This window comes from Protopterus annectens, chromosome 2.part1 (assembly GCF_019279795.1).
Source record: "Protopterus annectens isolate FY-2018-M chromosome 2.part1, PAN1.0, whole genome shotgun sequence".
Lineage (NCBI taxonomy): Eukaryota > Metazoa > Chordata > Ceratodontiformes > Protopteridae > Protopterus > Protopterus annectens.
The window spans coordinates 480,372,926-480,393,682 of NC_056729.1; the positions used below are offsets into that span (position 1 = coordinate 480,372,926).

The 20,757-nt window shown below is 40.3% G+C and overlaps 1 protein-coding gene across 6 annotated transcripts in view; it reads left to right on the plus strand.

Annotated features, from left to right (window-relative positions):
- Nucleotides 1–20,757, plus strand: part of INPP4B (inositol polyphosphate-4-phosphatase type II B) — a 4,727,932-nt gene that overhangs the window by 3,252,768 nt on the left and 1,454,407 nt on the right. For all 6 annotated transcript variants that reach the window (XM_044062266.1, XM_044062271.1, XM_044062267.1 and 3 more), the window contains one exon: nucleotides 11,122–11,230. In XM_044062266.1, the coding sequence (XP_043918201.1) occupies nucleotides 11,122–11,230 (109 nt within the window). The remainder of the gene's footprint in view (nucleotides 1–11,121; nucleotides 11,231–20,757) is intronic.

Here is a 20,757-nt window from a genome sequence, read left to right on the forward strand (position 1 = left end):
AAATCTTGCCAAGGCTTTCGACACCATCCCCTACTCTGGAATTATAGGTAAACTCACTAAACTAGGTATAAATCCCTATGTCACAAGATGGGTTGCCAGCTGGCTCACTGATAGAACCCACACTGTGAAAGTAGCAGACTCTAAATCCAACTTCAGACCAGTGACAAGTGGAGTATCACAGGGTTCAGTCCTAGGTCCTCTCCTGTTTGGTATCTACTTCTCTGAAGTACAGGCTAACACAGAAGGTCTTTGGCTAACAAAGTTCGCAGATGACTGCAATCTAGGAGCCATAATCCAAAGTCCTAACCATGTGGACATCCTACAAAAGGGCCTCACTGAGACAGATGCCTGGTGTCAAAGCCATGGCCTCAAGCTCAATGCCAAAAAGTGCATTGTCATCCCTTTTGGTAAAAACTCTGTACCCATGAACTACCACATAGGCAAGTAGTCTACTTAACACCGAAAGTGTGATAAGAGACCTTGAGACACAGGTGGACAGTAGTCTCTCCTTTGATAATCACATCGCCACAGTAGTCAGGAAATCCTTGTATGTGGCATACCTCATCACAAAAGGTTTCGCATCTAGGAAAAAAGAGGTCATTGTTTCCCTGTACTCATCACTCATTAGACCAATTGTAGAGTACAACGCCCCTTTTGGTATGTATCTCACAAGACATCTACAACAACTGTGTGTATACATATATTTATCGGATCTATATATATATATATATATATATATATATATATATATATATATATATATATATATATATATATATATATATATATAAATATGTGTGTGTGTGTGTTTATGTGGGCGCACACACACACACACGCACACACACTCACACACACTCATACACACACACACACACACACACACACACACACACACACACACACACACACACACACACACACACACACACACACATGTATCTCCACTGGCAGGAAAAAAAATGCATTGAAACATATCCTTTGGATTCACAGGAATTAATACTAGTTATGGTTTGTTTTCTGGACTGATTTTATGTTTATATCTGGCAAACCGCTAGATAAGAAAATCCTAATACCCATTTCTTTCAGTGAAATCAAACATTAACATGGAACTGTTTCCCTCCTTAGAGCACCGTATCTGATGTCATTATATTTAATATGTGCAAACTGTACAGTAACAATGCCAGTTTCCTTTTCCCCTCTGTAAAATCTGTTTTAGTCTGTCTGTAATGTTACACACTTTCACCCCTGTCAAGGGTTGTTAATTGTTTGTGTTCACTGTCTTTATTGCAGAAATAGGCACTGATGTCATATAGAATGGAGTCTGTAGGGGCCAACTTCTCTGACTTAAAAGAGCTAATAACAGAAGTAAAATTGCACCTAATAGAGTCCGGCAAGCAAACATTAGAATCAGTATCTAGCAATTGCTCAATATTCTCAAGATTTGGCACTTCACTTGGCTTCTGAAGTAAGCTCTACCACTTATAAAATCAGCTACATAACAGAAATGCAAGGCATTACAATTCAGCAGTTAGAAATGAAATCACAAAACTGCAATTTCTTAGACAAACAGCAAAAGTAATTCACCCCACAGTGTGCTGCAGCTTGTGAGTTTGCATACCCATACTCCGTCTAGTTACATATGCTAACTCTGACACTGCTGTACATGAGAGAAATGGGAATTCTCAGAGCTACTAAAATGTCAGTGTTAGAATAGTCCCACTCACTAGGCTGAACAAGGAGAAGGTTACTATTAGCTACCTGTCAGGTGCCAGGATCCACCACATAACACAAGCACTCAGGTCACTCCAGCACAAGTACAAATATGACTCTGTCATTGTCTATGTTGGTGTGAATGACCTGATCCGTACCTCCCTGGACTACATGAAAAGAGCCATGGAAGAGCTCTCTGATCACGTAGCCCAGGCCAGTTTGACCCTGACCATGAGTAGCATCCTGCCCTCACCAAGAATGATACCACGGTATAAAGAAAAAATTATCAATTTCAGCAATTGGCTAAGTTTCAGTGTCATTCAAAGGGGATCCAGTGTCTGTCCACCTGGGATGACATGCTCGACAAACCACACTGCTTCACTAGAGATGGCTTGCAACTGTCACCCTTAGGCTTTTGAATACTGTCCAAGGCTCTTGCCACCCACATAGTGCCTTTTTTAGGCAAGGCTCAAAAGACAAACCCACCGGCGTAAATAACACAAGTAACAAAAAACTGAGGATAATGCTATTCAATGCCAGAAGTCTAAATCTCAAAATGCACGCACTCAAGGCACTCCTCAGTATGGAGAAAATCGATATATGTGCAGTAACAGAAACCTGGTTTAAGGCTCCAGAGAGCACCCCAGCATCACCATGCTACAACTCGTACCATACATTTCAGCCACAGAACGTGGACCGAAATACAAAAGGCGGGGGTGTATCCATATTCATCAAGGATACCCACACCTCCAGGTTAGTGGCACAGCACAATGCTTCAGAGATCATCCACGTACAACTAACAACGGGCAAAACTGCAATTCAAATTGTAGCTTGCTACAGATCTCCCACCATGTCCCAGGACCCCCATTCCGCGTTTCTGGAAACATTGGGAAACATAAAGGTCCTACCAAACACCCTAATATTGGGTGATTTCAGTTAGCCAAACATTAACCGGGAGAACTACTCAAGTGCTAACTCCCTTGCCCAACATTTCCTAGAATTTATAAACTCAAATGCCCTGGATCAACTGGTCAACACTCCCACCAGAGGTGACAACATATTGGACCTGGTCATCACCAACATGGGCAACCTGTGTTCCGCACTGGAGGTCAACCCCTCGCTGGTTAGATCTGACCGTAAACAAATCACTTTGGATATCCACATTCCACCCCCACCACTGGACAAGTAAACCACCATGAAAAACTTTTCAAAAGCAAACTTCACGTTACTTAAGACCGAGGTGGAAAGTTTCAAAGCCCCCATGCTAAAGGATAATGCTGTCCAAGCTGCAAAATCCTACAAGAATGCATGGATTGTGCTATCCCAAGCAAAACCAAAACTTACTCCTCCAAGAAAAGGAAACCAGTCTGGTGGACCCCTGTCATAAACAAGCTGTACAACAGAAGGAGGAAACTAGTCCAGAAAAGAGCAAAATCCCAAGAAGGAAAGACATCCCTGATCAGTATCAGCAAGAAACTACAATCCCTCATAAAATCATCCAAGGCGAGCTTCGAAAGAAAAATTGCCAAGGACTCCAAAGATAACCACAAGACATTCTTTAGCTTTGTCAAGAATCTAAGTGGCAATGCTCAGATCTGCTCGGAGTTAGTGCAGAATGGCACAAAATACACTGAACCGACCGATATCTCCAACATCCTGGCAGACAGGTTCAATGCAAACTTCACCCTCCCTCACCCCCAAAAGGGCCCATAACCATACCAGAAGAATGTAGAGCCCCTAAAATCGCAGACACTCAGGTTAAAACAGCCCTCTCCAAAGCCAAAAACACAGCATTAATGGGACCAGACGGTGTCTCAGGCTATGTCCTACACAAGCTCAAAGAAGAACTAACCCCACACCTAAACACACTGTTCAAATTCAGCCTCTCCACAGGCTACATACCCATAGAGAGGTGCACAGCAGCGGTTATTCTGCCCCACAAAGGTGGAGCCACAACAGGCCCCAGGAACTATCGCCCTATAAGCTTGGTCTGCAAGGCTGTAGAGTGCATCACCAATGGAACTCATTAACAGAGACATTGGGAACCTCCAAACATTGGACCCTACCCAGTTCGTCTTTGTTAAGGGCAGATCATGCCTCCTAAACTTGGTGGACTTCTTTGAGACAGTTACCAAGGCTATAGACGAGGGAAAGGGGGTACAACAGCCTATCTAGACCTCACAAAGGCCTTTGACACCATTCCCCATCCTGGTATTATAGACGAGCTCACCAGCCTGAACATAAACCTCTATGTCACAAGATGCGTTGCCAACTGGCTCACAGACAGAACCCACATGGTGAGAGTTGTGGGAGCTAGGTCCGACTCTAAACCGGTTACAATTGGCATTCCCCAGTGCTCAGTCCTAGGACCCCTCCTGTTCAGCATATACTTCTCAGAAGTACAGGCAAACACAGGAGGACTATGGCTGACCAAGTTCGCAGACGACTGCAAACTAGGGGCTATAATTGACTCTCCGGCTGACGCAGACATCCTCCAAAAGGGTCTCACTGAGATGGATACCTGGTGTCAAAATCATGGTCTCAAGCTAAATGCCAAAAAGTGCATAGTCATCCCCTTTGAAAAAAACAAAGTACTCACAATCTATCACATAGGTGGTAGTCCCCTAAATACAGAAGACGTAATAAGGGTTCTGGGGACCCAAGTAGATAATAATCTCTCCTTTGATGATCACATTGCCAAAGTGGTTAGAAAATCCTTCTATGTGGCCCACCTAATCACAAAAGGGTTCGCATCCAGATCAAAAGAGGTCATTGTGCCCTTCTACTCATCACTCATCTGACCCATCATAGAGTACAACGCCCCATTTGGGATTTACCTTACAAGACACCTGCAATAGCTGGAAAGACCACAGAAGTACCTCACCAAGAGGATCACTGGCCTCAAACAAATGCCCTATGCAGCTCGACTGAAGAAACTCCAGCTGTACTCGGTTGCATATCGCCTACTCAGAGGTGATCTCTGTCTGACATACAAGGTCATGTCCAACCCAGAATTGATAGACATTCTCCACCTAAATAAAACCATATCCCCTTGAGCCACACGCTCTAGGGATCTAAACCTCACCACAACAATAAATAGGACATGTTGGAGGGATAGATTCCTGTCCCAGAGACTTCCCATGCTTTGGAACAAGATTCCAATCTACATTAGGCAGAGCTCCTAGCTAAAACTCTTCAAGAGAAACCTTGACAAGTGGATGGGAAACAGAAAGTTTACCCAGGGGATCACTTCAGTGGCTCTACTGGACAGAGGCACAGGGAACTAATCTAAGGGGGCGGCAAAAGCCAACACATTCTGGCTAGGCTTATAAATGCCTTTGGACAGATAGCCTAGTATCTACCTATGAACCTATGTATTTATCATTTTATTGACATTTGGAAAATCTGTCTGGGTAGGTGCCCATTTTCAGGAGAGAAAAGCTCCAAAGTATTAGAAGACATTTTAAGAACAATCATTTTACATTCTTCAAAAATAATACAAAAACATCTACTTTTGAAATAGTTATACCAAATTAGACATACTATGAATACATTGTTTAATAATAGATAGAACTTGTATGACAATGATTTAATATTTAGAGAAATTTTAGCCAGTTTAGAGAAAGTAAAGCTAAGTTAATGTAATACAAACAAGAATTGCAATATGAAGTAGGAAATAAAAAACAGAGTTATTGTATATTTAGATAGAGAGTCAGGGGAGAGAAACTGATTGAACTCTCACATACACTCCCACTCAACAGGTGTGAGGTATAAATAGGTACTTTATATTTAGGGATATAGGTTTCTCTGGGGATGAGCAATAACAGAGACAAATTTTGGATAGGAATTCTTTCAGAATTGTTTTAGAGGACTGGAAGGAGGGTATTGACCTGATGAATACAGGGAAGTAGTTCTGGGCCTTAGCAACATAGTGTGAGTACAGACCATGCCCAGCAGATTTGAGATGTTTGTAGAAAGAGAGAAGTTTTTGGTCACTGGATGGTAGTCGAAACACAGTTGTGTAGAATGGTATTTAGTGCCAGACAAGTGGATGGAGGATGGATAATTTTATAGGTGGTAAGAAACTGTGCATATGTTAGTTGATGGTGCAGTTCTAACAAATTTTGACTTTTTACAGTGGTGGATTCTGAAAGGGGGATTTGCTGCAAATTTAGCTGCTTTATTGTAGCATTATTCAATTTTTTGTGATGCCTAGAAGAGTGGCAAGTGTAGTTTCACTTGTGTTGGTAAATTAAAGTACCTTAATTCAGTGGCTGTTAAAGCTTCCTGATGAATTGTTTGGAGATGTGCCAGGTTGTCTGATGTGCATTTGAGTGTGGAGACATGTATGGATTGTGTTATGAATGTCTTTTGTGTGTATGCATGGAGAGTGTTAGTGAGAATGTTAATGAAGAGGGATCACGGATAGAGCTTTGTGGTACACCACTGGTGACTGGGAGGTATTGAAAGAGGGAGGAGTGCTGTTTTAATTACTGACATCTGTTGGATAGGTAACTTTTGAACCAAAGAAGGGTTCCCTGAGATAGACCTAGCGAGAACATTTGAAGTAGAAATTTGCTCTGAAAAACTGTATTGAAGGCTTTAGACAAGTCAAGAAATAAGGAGGAGACTTGTTTGCCATTATCTCTGGCTTTATTAGCAGCATCTACAATGGTTACAAGTGCATTGTTAGTACTATGGGAGGGACAGATGTAGTGTTGAGTAGGGAACAGGAGTTCTTCCTGCAAGGGATAGTTTAGCACCTGTTTTTGAATACATTTTTCAAGTATTTTGGAGAAGGGGAAAAGATTACTATAGGTTTAAAATTAGCTATTGCTATTGAATTTCTTCCTACAGGTTTTGTGGGATTTCTGGAGTGACTTTTTATAAGGATTGAGACAGGACAGGCAATGCTGTAGGCTGCTGTTTTAAGTTACTTGCTTGGAAGGTCATCAGCTGAAGTAAAGCATGGATTGAGTTTGTTTTATACAGGATATGAGCACAGGTTTGAAGGTGAAAGTGGATGTGGTGACATGTGGCTGTTGGACAAGGTTGGGATTAGTTGTTGGGTTAATCCTAAGCTAGTAGCCCTATACTATCTGTGAAGTAAGAGTTGAATTTTATTGCAATTTCAAGTGGTGAGTTATTTGGAGCGGGGGTTGAATTGTTGGCTGGGATGTAAGATTTTTTTAATGCCTGATCAGAATGTTTTAGGTTTGTGTTTGCTATTGTTCTGAATGTTGTTAATTTTTTTTTGTCTTCATTTATTTGCTTTTTGGTATGGTTGCATGTTTGTGAGATAACTGTGTTTTTTTATTGTTGCCATTCTTTCAGTGCTTTTTCTCTTTTCTCTATCCTACATTAGCATTCTACTTTTTGGATAGCCAAATAGCATTATTTGTTTTTAGTCTCTTCCTTCTAGGAAGCAAAAGGCTATTTATGATATTTAGGAAGGTTGTATTGAATTAATTTACAGCATTGTATAAGGGGAGGATTTTTAGGGTGCTCTAGTTAGATGATAAGGTAGTAATCAATATTTATGGGTTAAACTTGGACAGGTTGCATATCATTTTGTAAACATGCTGTTTAGTTGGATGTGTGAGATGTGTGATTGTATAGATTGGGCGATGGTCACTGAGAGTTTGACATTGTACCCGTGGTGGTGAAATTGCTAAGGTCTGATATTAGGATTCAGTCTAATAAGGAATTTGATGTCTCGGTATAATGTGTGGGGTATTAATTAGCTGTTTGAATCTGTATAAGTTCATGTTAGATATAGGGGAGTTTGAGTTTATGTCTAATCGGTTGATATTGACATCACCTTTCCCAGCTGCAGGGTGTAATTTGTTTAGGATATTATGATCTGTTCCATAATGTTATAATGAATCCTTATTTCCTTCTTATTCTGTGTAAATTTGTCATATGTTTGATCTGTTCTCTGACTAGTCTTTTTCCTTCAGTGTTTAAAATAAAATGAATGCAAATCCATGATTTGCACTGTCAGTTGTGATTTTCTATCTTCATTGCCCATGAGCACAGATAAAAATACCATCTTTATTCCTTCTTTGCCTTGTTTAGAGAGAGTATAAAATTGCCAGACAAACCTTCTCCAAGTAGACTGGCATCGGTGTTTATTTATTTATTTTTTTGTGACGCTACAATGCTGACATGCCATTAACACATGCTGTGAATGTCTCCTTTAGGAATATGTCCATAGAAGATATTTATAAGTGGCCTATTCATCCTTAATGCATACATTTCATCATCATCACCCCCCCTTTTCTTATTTTTTCTGCATGGAGTCGGGGTATCGTGTTAACTGTCAACAACTCTCTCAGTTCAGTGCCACTCTCCTGCCTTCTTCAACACTCATGCCTGACTGTCGCAGATCTTCTTTCACACAATCCATCCACCTCTTTGCTGGATGTCCTCGCTTCCTCTTACCTTCTTCCTATCTGTCCCAAGTCTTCCTCACCAGATTGTCTTCTGCTTTTTTACACATGTGCCCAAACCACCGCAATCTGTTCTATTTGATCTTTTCTGCAGTTGGAGCTACTTTGGCTTCTGCTCTTATGTCCTCATTTCTTCATCTGTCCCACAGTGTGCATCCTGTCACCTTTCCCAGACACTTAATTTCCATCACCTCTAGCTTCTTCAACTGTTCTGCCTTTACTGCCCAGGTTTCTGTACCATACAGTAGTACTGGTCGCACCACTGTCTTGTACACCTTACTTTTCAGCTTCTTTGGCATTCTTCTGTCATAGACTACACCTGATACTCTGTGCCAGTTGGCTGCAGCCCCTCTGATTGTAGCTTTAACCTATTCATTCAGACTACCCTTCTCCTCAACTACTCCTCCCAGATACTTGAAGCTGTTTACCTGTTCCACTATCTTCCCTTATATCTCTATTCTCAGCTTCTTCTGATTTCCCCAATTTGCTGCCATTACCGCTGTCTTATCTGTGCTTAGGTTTCATCTCATGTACCTTCAGATTTGCCTTCCATTCTCCTATCCTTTGCTGAAGTTCTAGCTCAGAGTCTGCCTCTACTGCCACATCGTCTGCATAGGGCAGCTTTGTTGATCCGTCCCCTGCAGCCTGTTTGCTAATGTAGTCCATCACCAGCATGAACAATAGTAGGCTCAGAGTTGAACCCTGATATAGACCCACACTCACTGGGAACCCCTCTGTGGCACCAAACACTGTTCGTACTTGAGTCATAAGTAGTTTAACTGAAGCCTCTACTGCAGGACCAAAGCCTGGTTTGACACTTGGATTTTTTAACTGTGTGTTTTTTAAACATTTTTTTTCAGTCTTCTGTTGCAAGTTCTGGGGTAGTTTGTTGGTAGTACTTGAGATTCTGTTCAAGTGTTTCAAATCCTGCCAAGGTCTTATTGAGGTGAAGTAAAGCAGGTATATGAATACTGACCTTATCATTTGATGTTTAATAGGACCCTCTGAAGTGATTGGTTCTTACCATACCCTCTCTTGCTAATATATAGGACCCTCTGAAGTGATTGGTTCTTACCATACCCTCTCTTGCTAATATATGGAATCCTCTGAAGTGATTGATTCTTACCCTACCCTCTCTTGCTAATATATAGGACCCTGTGAAGTGATTGATTCATACCATACCCTCTCTTGCTAATATATAGGACCCTCTGAAGTGATTGATTCTTACCATACCCTCTCTTGCTAATATATAGGACCCTCTGAAGTGATTGGTTCTTACCATACCCTCTCTTGCTAATATATAGGATCCTCTGAAGTGATTGGTTCTTACCATACCCTCTCTTGCTAATATATAGGACCCTCTGAAGTGATTGATTCTTACCATACCCTCTCTTGTAATATATAGGACCCTCTGAAGTGATTGGTTCTAAGCATACCCTCTCTTGCTAATATATAGGACCCTCTGAAGTGATTGGTTCTCACCATACCCTCTCTTGCTAATATATAGGACCCTCTGAAGTGATTGGTTCTTACCATACCCTCTCTTGCTAATATATAGGATCCTCTGAAGTGATTGGTTCTTACCATACCCTCTCTTGCTAATATATAGGACCCTCTGAAGTGATTGATTCTTACCATACCCTCTCTTGTAATATATAGGACCCTCTGAAGTGATTGGTTCTAAGCATACCCTCTCTTGCTAATATATAGGACCCTCTGAAGTGATTGGTTCTCACCATACCCTCTCTTGCTAATATATAGGATCCTCTGAAGTGATTGGTTCTTACCATACCCTCTCTTGCTAATATATAGGACCCTCTGAAGTGATTGATTCTTACCATACCCTCTCTTGCTAATATATAGGACCCTCTGAAGTGATTGGTTCTAAGCATACCCTCTCTTGCTAATATATAGGACCCTCTGAAGTGATTGGTTCTTACCATACCCTCTCTTGCTAATATATAGGACCCTCTAAAGTGATTGGTTCTTAGCATACCCTCTCTTGCTAATATATAGGACCCTCTGAAGTGATTGGTTCTTACCATACCCTCTCTTGCTAATATGTGATAGTTAATTTGCTGTACATGGTAGAAGATCGGTCTGTACTGTATGTGTTATATTTTTATTGCAATTTCTTCTGTTTGCATTTGTTCGCTAAGGTTGGACGAGAGTCAAGAATTGGGGGTCATGTTATATGTCAAAGTACCCCTTATCTGTGTGGGTAGCGGGGAGTACAAAGATATCCTATTGTGGGTTGTGGAGAGTACAGGAGCTAAAGTTTCCAAGAAACAGAAGCATGAGTGTGAAAAAGAAGGTTTACTCAAGTGTCCTATCCACTTCAAAGGGCCTTCTTAAAATTCATCATATAATGCTGAATACTCTACTTTGCATCAACTGTGCAAGTATGACAAAAGAACAACATATTCGTCAGTGAATAGATGGCCAGCTGACTGGCTAGAAGGAAAGATAAAAATTGCAAACACAGATAGAATGACAGATTAGATACACAGATAAATTAGACAGATAGGTAAGCAAACTTTTTGTATTACTCAATTCATATTAATGTATGTCTGAGGTGCTTTGGTGATAACTTACTGCCATATTTCAGTATAAAGATAAACAGTGATCTTAAACCTTAGTAAAATACCTTTTGTAAGTGACTACTTTAAGTAATATATACAACATATATAGTAGACCGTAATGACTTTGTTGTGAACAGTGATATCTGTATTAGCTTGTATCAATAAATGTGATATATTTGAGGTGGGTCCATGTAAATGTGCTTGTTTAGTGTAATACATCAAGAACTTCTGCCATCTCTTAGACTCCAGGTTATGGTTATAATTGATGGATTACTTATTACTTATTGCATTTGTCTCACTTCTGTTCACAACGGAGTATGCCAAGAAATGTTGTCTTGCATCTGAGTAATGTTCTTACTTTTCATTTCTTCTTTCAGATGCTGTTTATGATGTCATCACTGTTGGAGCACCAGCAGCACATTTTCAGGGGTTTAAAAGTGGTGGGCTTCGAAGGCTTTTAAGTAGATATGAGGCAGAGAAACGCAAGTAAGCAATTTATTTACTGTACTTTTCTTTCTGTGTTAGATGAAACAGTAGACACTGTGTTGTTTTTGTTTCTAAAGCAGGGCCATAAAGTACCTGGTTTAACTGTCAGTAAAAGGAAGATAAAGCTTTGCACAGCTGGATGATGCAGGGATGTTTGTATCTCAGTAAAATGTTTGTGTTTTAGTAAATGATCAGTTGAATATATAGTAACATGTTCATGGACACACCAGCTGATTTTCACCATAGTGTAAATAGAGTTTGGTTAGAGAGTTGCTTTGTGTGCAAACTTTATATGAATCCACACTTTAGATCTGTTTACATGTGGGCTGTGCTCTTTACTATAACATGTCTTCCACTGCAGATGTTAGTTATAAACATGGTCTTTGCTTGTGAAACTCTATTTTCATGTACTGAAATTCTGTGAATTATACCAGTGTTTAAGTAAAACTTTTCGCTGATGGTGTTATAAATGTTGTATCTGTATATAAGCAGAATAATAGATGAGTCCCAAATCTAGTAATTTTTATATCTCTGTGTAAGCAGAAATGTATCAACACCAACATAACACTTCTTACTGTCTTTTGTTTTCTTTTTTCGGCAAAAAGAGAAAAGATTTTAATCAGCAGGTCTCATAAGTAGAACAAGATATCCTAAATATTCAGTGATGCTAGACTTAAATTGTTGATATCGTATATAGTAGAAAGGGTGTTGGTATGCTGTTTATCCCCTTGATTGTTTGTTACAACAGTTCAGACAGTCTCGGAAATTTTTGCAGTTCCCCATCACCCTGCCAATGAAGTCCTTACTAGCTGATATGTATTTATTTATTTAAGTCTTTCTATAATAGAGCCATGGTGTGTTTGGCTTGCTTTACTTTTATATTAGTGCTCATTCATGTATCGGATCTGTGCTTCCATGGTATTTAAAAATGTTGAACTTGAAGATCAAAATCATGTTTATTCTACATTGCTTACCAAGTGTGTATAAATAATATAAACAATCTAATGAATTGTTATGTCTTTTAAATGTGACTGCAGTTTAGCAGATTTTTCCATTTTTTAGTGTGCAAGCTGAGACTGATATCCTTGGTTCTCTGCACTAATTTCTGTTTTGTCTAATATACAGTTAAAGTCTACCCTCATGATTATATTGCCTTTCATGTTATTTAATACAAAATTCAGGTGTTTGTTACTATTTTACCTCCCATGCTGTGAAACTAATATAAATTAACTGTAGTCCAGAGTCTTTTATTGCATTGTATTATAACCTTTGATAAAATACTGTCTTGTTCTTCTTTTTATGAATAATCTTAGCCATTATTTCCTTTGTTTTTCACAAAATTATTGCTCCTCCTCTTTTACTTTTAAATTGTTTCCATTCGTTGTTTTCTTTCTAAGTTGAGTTTCTTAAAAAAAAAAATCTGTGGTTTCTTAATATTAATGTGTTTTAATGCGAATACCCTTTTTTACAAAAAGTTAATTGCATTTTTTTTGCTAATTAGTAATATTTCCAAAAGTAGTATAGCTCTGGAAAAGTTTGCTAATGGTACACTTTGTAATCTTCATCTAGATCATTAATTAATGTGTTTGTTTGTTTTATTATTTAATTATGTATCTATAAGGTATTCTTTCAGTAGTGTTAAAAGTCACATACATGCATGTTGGACAAAATGTAAAAGCAATGTTTAAAAACAGAATTTAAAAATTAAATGTATATATGGAATCTAGAGATTCCTATTTCATTTAGGATCACATAATTAAATTACCCGTTATATCCTCTATATTCACAAATTCCATTAAATACATCGACGCAAGTGGAAGAGCTCCTCTATCACACCTCTAAGATATTTGTCAATTGAATCTTTTTTTTTTCCCTTCCCTTTTAATATTTAATCTTTTCGTTCTATTGCTGGCTCCTTAAATGCTGGCTTTGCTACTCTTAACTGATTCCATTCATGTTTATTATCCTTTATGTTTTCAAATCTTTCTCTGTGTTTACTCTAAACTGTGTGGCTCTAAACTGGCTTTGCCACTGTAACAAGCCTGGCTAACTCATATCTCATATGTAAATAAATTAGTCAATTTACTGTTAATCTTCTTTCTCTCCTGACTATATCCAGGGGTTAACCCTTACCGGTGAATTTGTTTATTCTGTCTTTGTAATGTCAAAACCGTAAAGTGTCTTCATTTTTATTTTAATTGTTGCTGTTTGTCTTGGAGCTTTTCTCCCTGGGCCACCGCTGAAAATAGACATGATTCCAGTCGGACTATCCTGGTCAACAAACGTAAAATAAATAAAAAAAATAAGTGTACCTTTCTTCTATTTCCTCATTGCCATTTTTACATTTATACATATACACACAGACATACAAACAGAATTGCATATATACATGTACACATTTTTCTTTCCTTTTTTCTTCTAACTACAGACAGTACATTGTTGGTTATAAAGGCAGCAACATTACTTTTATATAAAATTGCTAGAATTACAAATTAAATGAGGAATCTAAACTGTTAATAATGAAATGTTAAGTCACTATATGTCACTCAAGTAAATCCCTTCAGCTGATTTTGCATTTCATATTTTAAATCACATATATGCATGCTTTAGATTCTTAGAAATTAGATGAAAGATAAATAAAAACGTAATAAAGATAATAAAATATGCATGTTGGCAAAACATGAACAAAAACTGAACCTCTTAAACCAATGTGAACCTTTACTACGTTCTACAGACTATTAAGAATCAAGTCCTTCTCTACAACATATGCATGCATTTTTCCTTAAAATGTGGTGATGTATGGACTTAATTTCTGTGTGAGGTTTATAGGTTTGTAGGTTTATACTAAGCTAATGATCACCAGGGTCTTTATAAACCTAGCCATGAAACCCAATGTAGTTTTCTTCCCAAGTACCTTGAACACCTTATGTAAGGGTATGTTAATAAGGCGTTAGCTAAAGATTATAGGGTGTATGTTATTTGGGGATTAATTTACTTACTGTCAACCTCTATCCATCAGAGACGTTGAGAGCCAGAATGAGGGTGAATTTGCAATTTCCTAACCAATATTTAAGGTTGCTGCCTTTGAATAGTGTCAGGGATGAACTCTGCTTCACACGAATGGGGAACTTATTTCATTATCAGTCTCTCCAGCATGTTCTGTTTATGTCACAGGCAAGGTTAGATTCTTGGATCTAGTGTTTCTGGTGCTGTTTGTTCTGTAAACGTGCAAGACACCCATCAGATATGGATCTGGGAATGCCTTATATGCCCGGCATAGATCTCCTCTTGCTGTACTGTAGGAGACTGAGTACAGAGATAGGGCCTTAAGGTGATCTGTATAGGACAGGGTATTCATAACCTGGATTCTTCTGATGAGAAACCTTTGAGGGCATTTCAGCTTTTGCTAGTGCCTTGTTAGGTACATGCCAAAGGGGTATTGTACTCAATGATGGGTCTGATAAAGGCTGAGCAGAGTGGCACTGTAACTTCCTTGGACTTGGATGCCATACCCCTTTTTATGAGTTGGGAGACATAGAATAATTTTCTTACTGTCTTGGCTACGTGTTGGTCAAAGGCCAGGTTACTGTCTACTTATGTTTCCAGATTCCTAACTACCGGATCAACTGGTAAGGGTGTTTTATCAATATAGTAATTTGCTTGGGTGGACAGTTTCCAAAAAGGCACTGTAATGTATTTCTTTGCATTGAGTTTTAATCCATCCCTTTGGCAGTCATAATTTGTTTGTGTTAGACCCTCTTGTAAGATTTTGGTGTCATGGGGAATCTATGATAACTCGCAATTTACAGTCATCTCTGAACTTGGTGAGCCAGAGACCTTTAAAATTAGCCTTGACTTCCAAGAAGTAGCCACCAAATAACAGTGGGCCCAACTTGGAGCCCTAGGGTACTCCACTGGTGATCAGTCTGCTGGTGGAGGTGGTCTCACTGATCCTGACTTCATGAGTCCTATCTGTGAGCTAGACAAAAATTCAGTGAGTTATGTAAGGATTTATGTCTAGTTCTGAGAGTTTGTTAACAATACATGAGTGGGTGTATTGTATTGAATGCCGTAGGTCATGGCAGGCAGTATGCACTGTCTTACCCTCATCCATAGCCTTGGTGACCCTCTTGAAGAAGTATGCCAGGTTGAATAAGCAAGATCTTCCTTTAACAAAGCCAAACTTGTATGGATCCAGTGTCTGTAGGTTCCCAATGTCCTTGTCGATCATTTCCATGATAATTAATTCCATGGCTTTGCATATTAGACTTGTCAGACTGATGGGTCTGTAGTTCCCAGAGTTAATTAATTCCATGGCTTTGCATATTAGACTTGTCAGACTGATGGGTCTGTAGTTCCCAGAGTTGGTTGATGGTCCACCCTTATGAAGAGTGATGACCCTTGCAGTCCTTCATTCATCTGATACATAACCTGTTTTGAGGCAGCAGTTTTAGAGGGCCTCAAGTGGTCATGCTAGGTCATGTTTTAGGCTATTTAGGAGGCAACTGTCAGGGCCCATTGAACTAGTGTTTTTGGCCTTAGGAAGCACTGCCAGGAACTACTCCCTTTTGATAGCTGGGGGGATATGCTAGAAGTGAATTTCACATGAGGTAGTGGGGGGGGGGGTGAAGTCAAAGTTAAATTTATCAGCCAGTAGATTCACAATGCTAACCTGTTCAGGTCTGCACACACTGAGATTCCTGACATAGCTGTAGAAGGTCTTGTGATTGTCCTTAGCACAGGAGGGTATACTGTCCTCATAACTGACCTTGTTGGACTTTATTAGACCTATGAAACAAAAAAGAGTGGTGGAAACTCTAGAAAAATATTACCATAAACAAAACACTAATGTATTTACTTTATTAAACCTCTTACTTTCTTGTTTAGTTGAATTAGAGAACTTTTGTCTCTATGAGAGTTACTCTTTCTGGTTTTGTTCATGACTTTTTTCTTTTGTTATATACTATGTAAAGGTAAGGATTCCACCAGTGGGGTTTGTATTTGGTGTTAGACCAGGACTATTCCTAGGTCAAACCCTCTCAAAACCAGCTTCTGTGATCCTGGAGCTAGGGAAGAGGCATCATCCCATATCCCCAAAGACATCCTTAAAGCCTTCTGAAAAGCTTCAAAAAGTCTCAGATCTGATCCTCTAGGGCAACCGTCAGTTCCACAGCAACCCTCGGATCCAACTGGATCAGCTTCTGCTGTGGTTCTCCTATACAGTCCACCTCTGTCTCGGATCCCTGTCCATTGGATCCAATGAGAAGAATATGCACGGTGAAATTTGTCCTAAAACACATGGCTCTGGCTGTTTCCACCAAGACACCAAGATATTTCAAACACCAACCAAGCACTCCAACTACAACTTCTTCTAGGTCTTCAAGGTGCTTGTCTAAGACCAACAAGGACAGGATGATGTGGAGATTTCTTAGGGGTCAAATCCAGATGGCAGTCCTGCCAGCTCATCCCCTCCCGGATCCATGAGCACACCAGCCCAACCAATTCTGTCTCTTTCTCCAATCCAACCTGCAGATTTGGAATCCAAGGATCCTAGGTTTCTGAGATGTTGACCGTCAGATCTGCAGAAGCTGCCTTCCTCGGCTCTGAAGATAACCCTGACCAGCACTCCTCCAATACTTGTGGATCAGGGTGGGTCTTGGATCCAAGGGGTCAGTGCCCGGTCTGAGGGATTAGGTTTGAGTCCTACTTTGTCAGATCCTTCCATTCCCCTCGACTCCTCGGCCCTTGACATCTCGGGTTGAATTCTTCGGATCCAGGGTTTGGCCCAACCTTCCTTCTTTGGCTGCATTAGCTCTGAGGAAGTGAGGAGAGGTTTCTCCAGGTCCTTCAGACTTTCAGGTTGTAGAAAGAGCTTTCTCTCTGAATAGAGAGCCATCCTCTTTAGTCTTGGATCCTGTCCCTTGCCTCTCATCCAGTCCAAGCTCTGAGCCCATCATTACTACTCCTCAAGGTCAACCAGCTCAAGGAAGACTCCACACATGTTCCCCTGAAGGAATCCCCCTCTCTTCCAACACCTCTCCCAAGCATCCCGTGGAAGAGGTACCTTGGAAGAGAACATGCAAGAGGAGGCACATAGACTCCCATATGGAGTGTCTCACTGAGGACACAGATTGTGATGAGGGGAAGGATCCCCCTGATCACCCCCTGACAATGTCTCCTTTAGGGACATCCTAGAAATCCTGAAGTAGAAAAGTGTCTAGTCTTCCCAAAGTCCTTTTCCTGAGGAATCTGTGTTCCTGGAGGCTTTCAGGGCTGGCTCATCTACATCTTGAGTTACCCCCCAATGGATGAACTTATTGACCTTGTTTCCCACTGGGCTTGGAAGGAACTGGACAGTGTCGAGCATATCCTCACGCACCTGGATAAATTGTTAGTTCCTCTGTTAGACAGACCTCATTGGAGCAAGGGCGTCTCAGTTGATACCGTAGTTATGGCAATGTCCACTAAAAAGGAGCTTCTCTGTCCATCCAGTGAACAGGGAGTCTAGAGCAATGGACAGATTTGGAAAACACATATGCGCCTCAGCCACTTTCACACTGAGGTCATTAAATTACACTACTCGCTTACAGAGAGATTCAAACTCTCTCTCTCTCTGAGTCCATGTCTGTGGGAGACCTCACTCAGTTTTCTCCTCAACAAGTTAGTCTCTTCTTCATTGCCAATTCATCGATGGGGTTAATTTCCCATAACAGAGGATGGTACCTCACTAGCAGCGGGTTCAGGCATAGCTGTTAAGAGACGTACCTGGATGCAGCTATGTGACTTTGCAGAACCCTTCAAGATGTCTTTTTGTTAATGCCCTGTTCAATGGCTCCTCCTTGTGTGGACCATCAGTAGAAGATACGTTCACCCACAGTGATAAGGAGGGAAAGACCTTATTTGCCATTGAAATCAAGTTCTCTACCAGGGACCAGTGAGATGGTAAGTAATTACGGTTCTGGAAGTATCAAGGACATTTTCAGGCTCAGGCACTGATACTTCCTCTAGAGGTAGAGGAGGAAGGTTTAATGTTAGACATCACCCCAGAGACAGAGGGGGAGTCTGCAGAACCAAGGCTTCAAAGACTCTCCTTCTCTGATAGTCCATATCAGAGCTCCTGAAGTGCCGCCCAACTGTCTATCCCTGGAAGCAGTTGGATGTTGTGTTTCCCTGCACCTGTAAGCTTGGAGAAATTTCACAAACAATGCATGGGTGCTAAATGTAATATCAAGAGGTTACTACATTCCCTTTTTTCTTCCACCTCCCATCACAAGGAAGAAACTCCCCAATGTTCCATCCACTCAAAGGGAGTACACAGCTCAAGAGTTCAAAAGCTGCTGCAAATAAGAGTCATCCAGGAGGTCCCGCCCAAACAAGTAAGATTCAGAACTTACTCCCACTTCTTTTTAGTGCTTGAGAAAACAGGGGACCTGAGACCAATTCTGGATCTAAGCAATCTGAATCAGTATATAAAGAAGTCAAAGTTCCGAATGGTTACCATTCAGTCCATCCTGCCTCTTCTGCACAAGGATGATTGGATGTGGTCTGTAGATCTCCAGTATGCATACTATCATATCAAAATACAAAGGCACTCCAGGAAACACCTGCACTTTTGGCTGGCAGCCAGTCACTACCTGTTCAGAGCACTGTTCTTTGATCTCACCCCAGCCACCAGGGATTCACCAAATGCATGGCAGTCATGGCAGCTCACTTGAGACTCAAAGGATTCCAGCTGTTTCCCTATCTAGACACTTGACTCGTCACCACCCCAACCAGGCATCAACTTCTACAAGCCAGGGATTAGTTGATTCAAATTTCCAACTCCCTAGGCGTTACGATAAACCTTGCCAAATCGAAACTGACTGCTGTGCAGAATCTGGAATTTATAGAAACTCAACTGGATACTATGACTCAAGTAGCATCAATACTTCTTAATCAAGTCATGTCATTGACATATCATGTTATTGTCTCTTCCGTCTCCTCCAGCAAAACTAGTGTTACAAGCTCTTGGATCAATGTCAGCTGCCATTCCCCTAGTTCCTATGGTAAGATTCTTTATGCAAATCCTTCAATGGACACTGATGGTTCAGTAGTCCATTCTGTATCAGCCTCTATCCTTTCCTATAAAACTCACTCCCATTTACAAATGTCATGTTCGCTGGTGGATCCACTCAGATGATCTCTTTCTGGGCAGACCATTATATCTTCCCTCCCCCGATAACCACAGTGACCACGGATGTTTCCCAACTGGGGTGGGGGAGCATTTCATGGAAACAATGGTCCAAGACACGTGGCCCCCCTTGGAGACCAAGTTACATATCTGTGTCTAAGAGACGAGAGAAATCCTACTAACACTGCAAGCCTTTCAGGACATTCTTCCTCTAGGGACTATAGGAATCCATATGGACAACATGTCAATAGTCTGGTATGTGACGATGTGAGGTATTGCCAGTTATGCCAGGTGAAGTAGGGCAGTGGATGTGTAACATATGCCAGCACAGCTAGCTGGAATTTTGTAAAGAATTGCATATCAAACTGATTTGTACAGATGCTTGTGTTAAAAAATGTATTTGTAAAGTTGCTTGTGTTAAAAATGTACCAGCAGTGGGTCTTGACTATTGTAGCTGAATTAAATGTTTATGTTTTAACAGAGGATACTGGAAGAGAAAAGGTTAATCTCAGTCCAGCTAACTTTGAAAAATATTAAGAAATTAAATTACTTAATTTAAGTCATAAAGATTGTATCTTACAATTCTGATTGCAGCCAGAGACTACATGTCTGTGCCAGAGAATGGTTTATTAGCTCCTGTAGGAAGAGTGGAAGTGTTTTATGGTTTTATATCTTCCAGATGTTATACCACATCTCAACAAAGTTCTGTCTGTGTGTATGGTAACACATATTTGCTAAATTCTGGTTCATTTTCTAATAGTGGGGGTAGTATGGGAACCAGAAGTCAGATGACCAGATGTATGTGATATCATTGTGTAATCTAGGACAAAAATGATGTTTTAATACTAGATGAGACTGAAGCCTCATTGCAGTCTGTTTTTGGAACCTGACAAAGAAGGCTCCCTCACCCACTTCATCTTGCCTTGCTCTAGTAAGTGAACCAGGGAATAGTAGTTCTTTAGATCAGTTGGGAAAATACAGTAAGATTAGTTAAGTACTGTTTTTCTGTATCTGTGTGAAGCTATTCATCTGTGTTATTTTAATATTTCCTGTGCTTGAACCTCTGGCATTTATTGTAAATAGATATTTAGTATTTTCATGTTCTTTTATTATTTAGTTGTTGTTGTTGTCTTTCAGCTTTTCCCGGTTAGGGGTCGCCACAGCGGAACTCTGGTCTGCTAATGATTGGCAGTAGATTTTCACAAACGCTGAGGTGTCAGCTCGACGTTCAACCTTCAGTGAAGGCATGCCCATTTATGCATGTCTTTCGAATGCCCACCAAACCGCGGGGAGGACATGCAGACTCCACACAGAAGGCACTCCCCGCATATATTTAAACTTTTCACCGTAGCTGTTC